The sequence below is a fragment of the Choristoneura fumiferana genome, chromosome Z (genome assembly GCF_025370935.1).
Source record: "Choristoneura fumiferana chromosome Z, NRCan_CFum_1, whole genome shotgun sequence".
Lineage (NCBI taxonomy): Eukaryota > Metazoa > Arthropoda > Insecta > Lepidoptera > Tortricidae > Choristoneura > Choristoneura fumiferana.
Genome location: NC_133472.1, coordinates 2780992 through 2791021, shown reverse-complemented (window position 1 = coordinate 2791021; position 10030 = coordinate 2780992). Strand labels below are relative to the sequence as shown.

At 38.7% G+C, this 10030-nt stretch overlaps 1 protein-coding gene across 1 annotated transcript; it reads right to left on the bottom strand.

Moving 5' to 3' along the window:
* Window positions 1-702: 702 nt before the first annotated feature.
* On the bottom strand, window positions 703-7368 carry LOC141437831 (innexin inx1-like). The gene is made up of 5 exons (XM_074101401.1): window positions 7217-7368; window positions 5746-5940; window positions 3505-3666; window positions 2619-2725; window positions 703-2069 (listed from the first exon to the last, which is right to left on the bottom strand). Exons 1-4 carry the CDS (start codon window positions 7339-7341, stop codon window positions 2668-2670), a joined length of 540 nt encoding a protein of 179 aa, XP_073957502.1. The 5' UTR covers window positions 7342-7368; the 3' UTR covers window positions 703-2069; window positions 2619-2667.
* Window positions 7369-10030: the final 2662 nt, after the last annotated feature.

Sequence of the window (10030 nt, the reverse complement as noted above, 5' to 3'; positions counted from 1 at the left end):
ATCAGACATATTTTCTACGAGACGTAAAACGCGATCGCTTTTAATCAACTTCAAAAAAGGAAGAATCTCTCAATTCGGCTCAGTTTTTAGTACATCATTTTACATTAATATCTTTTTGATCGGGTATAATATGTAAGTTGTAGGGTAACTAGAGCCCTTAGTTACAGGCTGCAGGGACGCGTTGCGAGGAAAGTGCTTGTCATCAGCCAATAGAACGCTTAATCAGCTCAGCGGTCTATGCGGTATATCAATAGAATTTATAAAAAGTGTAAACAAACCGATTTCATAAAAAATCTTGTATAACCCAAAGGATCGAATTAATAACACATTTATCTATAATTAGTGTCTTTAACTAGTCTGATCACTTTTTTCACCAAAATTTACTTGAATTCAATGTTTAATTTTTATTTGAAAAATCTTCGTCGAAATCTGACGTTATTCTTGAATGTAACATGTGTATAATCTGTACTAGCATAGACAAGCGTAGAGATGGGTGGAAAATTTGACATTTAAAAAATCGATTAATGCTTGATTGAATAAGCGATTTTTATTTACTTACCTTAAAATTATAAAAATAGTTATTGCTTTTATAATTGAATAAACAACCTTGGAACCAAATCAAGTACTGTTAATAATATAAATACTTTGAACAAAAATCTTTGAACTATTTTGCAATAGGTTCTATAACATACTAGTCTGTAGTCTTGTTAATGGCGTCTTTGTTTACACTTTTCATAAATTGAATTGAAACACAATATAGTGGAAGCAGCTCAGCGGAGCGAGAACAGGTAATTGAAGCGTTTCTATTGGTCCATAACAAACACATCGATGGGTCCTACGTATAAGGGCTTAAGTGTAAAAGCCTTACTTTACAGGACGGGCTTTCAAAGTCAAAAACTGTCGTAACTTAGAGATGGTGTATCCGAGACTTAAAAGTATCAAACGTTTTTACGTTAAAATTGCATCTAGTTCGGCCATTTTACGTCAATGAAAACTCGAAAAATAATTAAAAAACCTATAACGCACAAAACTCAAAATTGAAAAAAGAACACTTTAGCCCTTATACATAGGACCCATCGACATTCTAAAACCCCTTAGCGGTTCAAAACATTTTATTAATTAACTCGACCAAAAAAGTACCTGAAACTTCAAGATGCGTCCAAAGCTCGATAGAGCTTAAGAAAGAAACGCGACCACGGTTTAATTCCGTATAAAACATGTCCAACATACATCCATGATTTATTTCTCCACGCCCAATAGAGAATATTACTGCAATGTTCTGCCGTCAGAACGCAGCACTAGCGCAAAGCGTAAGCTATTTTTAATGTCTTAAATGTCTTTTAAATGTTCATAGAATGCCATAATATAATATTATTTAAATTAACTTTTTGTTACTATCTATGTACATAACATATTTTATATATTTTAGTAACAAAATAACAAGTTATTTACATCGATAGTAACGTCGGGTGATCCATCAGGGCCATAAACTATAAAGGGAACTGACGTGGTCATGACGGTTTGTGCTGGTGTCGCCCCCTATGCAAAGTTTTGCGTAATATTCCCTATTGCTAGACATTATTACTCGTACATTTCTCAACACGCACTTTCACGTGGTATAAAATTGAGCTCATTACATTATAAAATGCAAAAATGCTGCAACACGAAGGCATTTTGGCAGACTGTCGAGTTTCTACATCTAATATTTAATTGCACCCATTAATTTTGACAATGGAAAAGTCCATTTCGAAATTCTAGGCTAAGTCTTTGAAAATTGTGTAGAGTGTTGATGTAGATGATACTTTGAAAAACGTTCGAGCGATAGCCCTCGTTGTTTTAGTTCATTATTATGGACCACCGTAACGCCTGATTCATCACAAGTATTACGTTTTTAAGGTACTTGGGACAACACTACACATTTTTAAAGTCTAAGCCAGAAGGGAATGTATCAGTCTAGTAAAGAACTTGGACGCCCAAGTCCTAAGTTTACACTAAAGGAAAGCATAGACTTAACTTAGTCTTATTCTGTTGCAGTGCGTCGAGATGCGTTACTTCAATTGCGTAGTTTCCTGTGGAAAAAAAATATTTTTCACTTTTCATGCTCGTAAAGTAGTAAAGACATAAAATGGCTTTTTATGCTCTAGTGCATAAAGTAAAATCTTCCTCAAGACGTAAGGTAATAAGGTGGCAACAGCCACAAGCAAAAAACTTCTTACATATTTTTTTTATAATTTTTAATTTACATAAAACTAAAAATCTATCAAATCAATCAAAACAAACCAATAAAACTAAAATAATGCACTGTTGCTATTTCATTTACTCGCAATCGAAATGAAAATCAGAATGTAGAACTCTAGCATTAAACCCATTTTTCCCTCGACGTCTCCATCCCACGCGAGGGCGAGGGCGAGGGCGCTTTATTCTCTTTTTAGTATTTGTTTTTATAGCGGCCACAGTAATACATAATCTGTGAAAATTTTAAGTGTCAAGTGATAGAGCCCTGCGACAGACGGACGGACAGACAGACATCGGAGTCTCACCTCCTTTGGGTACGGGACGCTAAAAAACGCTTGCTTGCCTGTTCTCCATCAGAGAGCCAAGGTTCCATCAGTACTTACAAAGCCCTCGTGATCACACTCCTACGTAAGATATGGTGGGTGCCGGCTGTCACGCACGCGACGTCGGCTTCTCTTCCATTCGTTTTGACAGCTCCTCCAAGAACTCCCTGTAATTATATATCTAGTATCAGTCAAATTGACGTATATGAACCATCCATCCCAGCCTATACTCCGTTTTTTAGCATTAGAAAAAAGGTAAGCGATCATGACGTGTCTTTTTATTAAAAAACACTTTTGAAAAATAAGTCACAGTAAATATGTAACAATTAGGGTCTGTTTCACCATCCATTGATTAGCATTAACCTACGGTTAAATGTGATGCCGTCTCCGTCTATTCGAACAAAACAAATAGAGGCGGCATCACACCTAACCGCCAGTTAACACTAATCAATGGATGGTGAAACAGGCCCTAAGTATTACTTATAATACCGGCCGGCTCGGGTGGCTATATGAACGTCTTGGATAAAATGGCTCGTTTTATGCTCCTGTTGTACAATCTACTATTCTTTCTTTCTAAATCGCAAAAATTATTTTTTTTTATTTGACTGGATGGCAAACGAGCAAATGGGTCTCCCGATGGCAAGAGATCACCACCGCCCATAAACACCTGCAACACCAGGTGTATTGCAGATGCGTTGCCAACCTAGAGGCCTAAGATGGGATACCTCAAGTGCCAGTAATTTCACCGGCTGTCTTACTCTCTACGCCGAAACTCAACAGTGCAAGCACTGCTGCTTCACGGCAGGATTAGCGAGCAAGATGGTGGTAGCAATCCGGGCGGACCTTGCACAAGGTCCTACCACCTGCAAAACGAATATACTTTTTGAAGAATATATTTTTGACTGACACGGCCCTATTACGGCCATGATACGGGGTACGCTTTTACCTGTATATGATTGGGTCCATGTTGCGCGCGAGCATGTATAGCAACCACCAATCCCCGACGTCAAGATGGCGGCTGACCGCCCACGCTGTTTCCATGGCAACGGACCGGGACCTCGCGTGCAACAGCCGCGGACGGATGCCAGGCACGCACATGATGATCATTCTATGGAGCAACGAGATTAAGGGGCTGTTTCCAGGGTTCGACGATATATATCAATGGATATATATACACAGACCTTATATCGAGATAGACCTTAACAGCCTTATTCATAAAAAATCCTTAATTGAGGTTTGATCGGTCTGTTACTTAGCAGACTGATTAAGCTTGTTAGACGGTTGTCGAGAAGTATGATTCATAAACGCTTGCTAGCAGTCTGCTAGTTGTTGAGCTGCTGATAGACGGATTAGACGCGTTATGTTGGCCATCTTGACAAATCAAAGACAAAAAATGGCCTCATCGATAATTAAAAAAAAGACAGCAGTGACAGCAAATTAGCAGGAAAAAAAAGCGAGATGTTTGTTTTCCCGCCATTTCCGATCCGCATGTTTATGTTTAAGTGCAAAAAGCCGTAATTACGTTAATCATCCTAATTTTATTTTTTTCATGTTTATTGTTAGTAAAGTAGTAAAGTAGCAGTAATTTTAGAGGATTTATAAATACAAATTCCAGAAAATAATTTTTCCTGGTTTTTTTTTAAATCTTTGCGTAACTTCACCCTTCACTAAAAATGTCTTCGGTATGGTTTTTTGCTCTTGTCAAAGTCAGCTGTTCAAACTTGTGGCGGCCATTTTGTGACTTAGCAGGGAGATAAAGGAGGGTCTACGGTCCTCTAACTTTAGCAGAACCTTGATCGACTGATTAGCCGCTAATCATTAGCGCTAACAGACGTTTATGAATCACGTTTCTTAGCATTGGGCCTTCAAGGAGCCTTCAAGGAAGCTCTAACTTTTTATTTACCTACCTTGCGTGTAAAAAGTTTGATCCACGGTCAAAGTTTTGTCTGTCCAAAATGCGCGTTGCGCTTTGAAAAAGCCTTTGAATCGGTCCCGCGCGCCTTTGAATCGGTACCGTGCGGTCTTGGTTTCCCATCACTAAATCATCGTAGGTACGAAAATTCGACAAGCTTGGTTCTCATACAGTTTGCAGCGCTCTTTTCGTCTATCTCAATATAAGGTCTGTTGATATATATCATGATATATATCCGATATATATCAAATGATTTTTTATAATATCTAATACAAAAATTGGTTTAAAAATATGATATTATTAAGTAATTTTTGGCTAGTTTTTGACCTTTGTTACTGTATTTCTATCTCAAATGTACACGGCGTTGGAGTAGTTAAAAGAACCTACTGTTCTAATCCATTTATGGCAACACTTCTGCCGGATTAATGGCGTCAGTCGTGTCGTCGTATCAGAAAAAAACCTTTACGAAAGAGTAAATTTTTGTTGTGTTTATTCTATTATTTTTTACAAAGAAAGTAATTGATAAAGTGCACAAACAATTTTACCTAATCTATTTTACAAATAATAATATGGCTTTCATACAAAATGGATATATATCAAACTTTTGATATATATCGGATATATATCATAAATATCCGATATTTTGATACTTATAATGAAACTTTTTTCGAAATTTCGAACTGCGAAAATGGTTTGGGAAGTAATTTGGATCAATTAATTTACACCAGGTGTTTATTCCAGAAACTACATCCGATAATCAAAATAATACGGATACTGCGTATGCAGATCAGGAGTAATCATAATTTATTTAAGTGTACATGTTTCGTCGGATTCCTGTATCATCGCATTCCTGATTCGTCGGTTTGTTGTTTCGTCGGAATTAACTCATCATCATCATCATCTCAGCCTATATATGTCCCACTGCTGGGCACAGGCCTCCTCTCAGAACAAGTGGGCTTGGGCTATAGTTCCCACGCGGCCCAGTGCGGATTGGGAACTTCACACGCAGCATTGAATTGCTTCGCAGGGTTTGTGCAGGTTTCCTCACGATGTTTTCCTTCACCGCAAAGCTCGTGGTAAACTTCAAATGTAATTCCGCACATGAATTTTCGAAATACTCAGAGGTGCGAGCCGGGGTTTGAACCCACGACCCTCTGCTTGAGAGGCATAGGTCAAACCACTAGGCCACCACGGCTAATTCATTAAAATGAAACATTATCTCGGCTTATTTCGCTGTTAATCTGGGAGTGCTAGGGTAGCATAGCAACAACTCACCTGTAGATAACGAGCAATGCCAACACAACAGCTAGTATCAAGTACCAGAACCACAAGAATATATACGTCTTCTCGTTCACCATGTTCAGAGGGAGCACACACAAACTGTCATGCGTCTGGATGCTGCCCGACGAACCGTACTTGTGGAAAGTGCATTTGGTGACCCGCGGGAATATGTAGATCATCGGGTCGTACCTGGAAACACGGTGGGTTCAATTGTAACAACTAAAATCAAGTTTATTTGCATAGCATTTCTTTTGTGATAAACAAAGAAGGTTAGGTAAGGTTAGGTAAGGTAAAGTTAGGTAAGGTTAGGTAAGGTAAAGTTAGGTAAGGTTAGGTAAGATAAGGTGAGATAAACGCTGCTTTATCTACCTTAACAACATTAGACTTGAACAAAAAATCGCAAAAAAAATCACGTTTGTTGTATGGGAGCCCACCTTAAATATTTATTTTAATTTCACTATTTATTTTTTTAGTAAAAAAACAACTACCTGTTGCCGTTATTAATATCGATCAAAAAACGGCAAAAAAACATGTTTGTTGTATGGGAGCCCCCCTTAAATAATATTATTCTGTTTTTAGTATTTAGTGCTATAGCGGGATCATTAAATACATCATCTGTAAAAATTTCAACTGTCTAGCTATCACGGTTCACAAATACAGCCTGGTGGGTGACAGACAGACAGGCGGACAGTAAAGTCATAATAATAATTTATTGTGTGTCGAATTCAGGTGACAATTAATTACAGATTCTTAGCAATAGGGTCCCGTTTTTACCCTTTGGGTACGGAACCCTAAAAACGTAACCCCAATCGCAAAGCAAGCAAGCCAAGTAGAAAATTCAGTTCGCAATAGCAATACATTACACTTCGCAACAAACTTATAAAAGTTAAAAAAGTCGCAAGCTAGAAACATTCAAACCAATACTTTTAATGCAACGCAAATCAATCAAAAGATACAGCCATTTAAAAGTGTTCCACGGTATTCTCGCAGAAATTGCCGCAACAGAAAAACCTAGAGGGTACTTCCAGTTTTAGAAACGTTGCATTTTTGTTAGTTTTTCTCAATTATTCCATAAAAATTGAATGAAAATTAATAAGGTTGTCTGATAGAACACTTCTATAGAGCTACGCGGGTTTATTTATAATAATAATAATTTTGTGAATATTTTGCATTACCTGAAATTAATTATGGCAATTATGCGTTACAGGGCAATGAATGTCTGTGTTTTGAGACAGTTTTGTCTTTCGGAAACTTTTGTCCTCCCTTTTTTTCCGAACAAAACGGGACTAAGCAACACTGTGGTTGCTGGATATTTTTATGGTACGGTTTTAAGGTGTATTAAATATGATTTTAATCTAAAGTTTGTTTTAACGCCCGTAATAACAGACTCTGAAAGCCACACTTAAAAACCTCACGCAACAGTGCGCCATAGTGAGACAAAAACGAATAGCCCTCATTGCCTTACCTCTTCTCCTGAGGAACGTCGCTGTAGCCCAGGACCCTGGTGCCGTAGTTCAAGAACTCTCCCCTAGGAAGCTGTCCATCATCCACATCTGGGCGAGGATGTTCCCCAGGCAGAGCATCTCGCATCCGAAGTAGCGGAGCGCGTAGAGTTTGTGCTCCTGAAAAATTACAAATAGAAGAAAACGAGCTATTCTACCCAAGACGTTCATAAAGCCACCGGAACCAGTACGGCGAGGGTGGATAGACACGTCGAGTGGAAAATGGGTTTAATGCTCGAGTTTTATACACTCTGCTTTTCACTTAGATTGCGAGGAAATTAAATAGCAACAGTGGAAACAATTGTTCACTTTCTAGGTACATTTTATTTTTCATGCACTATTAAAAAAAATTACCTATATTTTTTAGTTTATTGATTTATTGATAGTTATATAAAATAAAAAAATGAGGTATAAAAAAATTGATACTTTTTTCTTTGTGGCTGTTGACACCCTGATTGCCTTGGTTTTAGACAAAGATTTTACTTTATGCATAGAGCATAAAAAGTCATTTTATGTCGCCTAGATCCAGCATAAACACGAACTTTACGAGCATGAGAAGTGAAAAGAGTATGAGTGAAGGTGTATGTTGGTAAAAAGCGGTCCCTACAATCTGTCAATAGCCGCACCCAAAATTCCGGGCCCTGGTCATTAGCATAAAGATGACAGCAGAGTGTCGTCCATTGGGCAGTAGCGTCTCGAGCACTCGGACGTTTACCTTACACAAATATGTGAACGGTACCCGGCGATAAGGATTGCACATCAGTCTTCGGAAAAAAAGGCAATTGGCTGTTCAGTGTTCACGCCGATTTCCGAACACTGTATTTATTAGTGACGTTTTATATCAAATATGGACTTAATTGGAATTCGATTTTGCTATGTTCTGTTTCTTTGGCTAGTTGAAATATAATTTTGATAGTGTTTTATGCGGCGATTAACCTTAACAGTGAACAGTGATCACGAAATTCTATATTGCTCTCGTGTCTGACATTTTTTAATGCGCAAGTTGTCTCCACGTGGTTTCTGGAATTTTACTATCAAGTTGTAAAAACTACAATCACCGTACAACGTTCCTCTCAAAGAGAGTTTACCTTGACACTGGCGAAATTGTCCTATTAATTAGGACAGAAAAGCCATATTTTAAAAGAGAAGAAGAAGGACTTAATTAGTTTACGTCAAATTAATGACATGTAAACATCGCATAATAGAGAGCTGTTGCAACTACTAGAAAAAGGATAGTTCCCTGTTTATCCTAAAGATGCCATCGTACAATTTAAAGTTTTGGGGGGTTTCAACAACTCTTTATTATATATTATCATCTAAATGCGTCCATACTCTATTGCACCTGTACGACTGACAAACGTCACATAAGTAGTGTGTGACAACGCTCTACGAAGCCGAAATTAGCCGAGTCTCTTTCCAAAGACCGATGTGCAATCTTTATGGCTGGGTACGTATTTAGAGATCACACCGCCCATAAACATCTACAACACCAGGGGTTTTGCAGATGCGTTGCCAACCTAGAGGGCTGAGATGGGATACCTCAAGTGCTAGTAATTTCACCGGCTGTCTTACTCTCCACGCCGAAACACAACAGTGCAAGCACTGCTGCTTCACGGCAGGATTAGCGAGCAAGATGGTGGTAGCAATCCGGGCGGCATTTAGTTTTTAAAGTTGGCAATACCACAAAGCATCTTCAATCGAGTTACGCTCGTTCCATAACTTACCGGTTGGGTATCAATTGAGCTCTAGTTACTCATGCAGTCAGCCAATTGATCCTTTATAGGACCAAGTGGTGACCTTATCTTGAACTGGTCAAATGACTGGCTCCTTTGACTGATATGCACGGTTAGATGAGCCTTTAAGAGTCACTTGTTGGTTCGTATTGCACGGAATATTGGCCAAGATGGCTATCGTGTCAAGTCATTAGGTACATACTCGTACATCAGAATTATGTAGCTTTTTAAACGATGTAGTGAACAATCGGTTTTTATCGTAAAAATACGGCACGTGTGTACTACGTGAACGTGTGGACTACTTCTGAATGCTACCGACATGATTTTAGAAAGAGAGACGTGACGTCACGTGCTCCTAGATGAGAGGAAACATGTCGAGCTAAAGTTGATTTAAGACGTGAGTTATCCGTTTTTTTTTTCATTATATATCATTTTCATCACACTTGCTCGTAAACAGTGTCGTAACAGCAGGCTACCTTGGTTGCAACCCCCCAAATAAAACCCTCGACCTTAAAGTGCTTGTCATGAAACCCGTGGTCGGTAAATGAGTCATTGCGCGTACATATTGTCTTGTCATGAAGCCCAAGGTCGGTAAATGAGTCAGTGCCCGTACTGATGGTGCTGCGCGCGCAGCAGCAGGGCCACATGCACACGCACGTCAGCCGCATGCTGCGGGAGGGGGAGGGCGGCGCTGCCAAGAGCGCAGCCTAAAGCATCGCCAATATTTGGAAGAATTATATTTTTTTCTTTTACAAAAATAAAATTTTACTCGCAAATGTGATGAAATACTTTGTTTGTCGTACGGGCGGTACTAGAATTACGAACATCGACTCATTAAAACCCTGTCTTCGGCTTCGGCTTCTAATAGACACTCGTTCGTAATTCTTTATTTACCGCCCTTAAGACACAATGTAATATTAAATTATTGTGTCAAAATAATAGACGCAGCGTCAGCGGCTTGTAAAGTACCATGACCTTATTAGAGTCTGGCCAGCGAAAGCTGTCCACGCATTTTTTACGAAACTTTAATCTGGTATCATTTTT

Bases quoted from the DNA above. Each gene is read 5' to 3' on its own strand.
- LOC141437831 (XM_074101401.1), bottom strand. From the start codon at position 7,341: ATGCGAGATGCTCTGCCTGGGGAACATCCTCGCCCAGATGTGGATGAT. The intron at 5,941-7,216 runs GTAAGGCAATGA...CCGTGTTTCCAG, and splicing joins GACGTTCCTCAGGAGAAGAG to GTACGACCCGATGATCTACA. The intron at 2,726-3,504 runs GTAAAAGCGTAC...ATATAATTACAG, and splicing joins ATGGACCCAATCATATACAG to GGAGTTCTTGGAGGAGCTGT.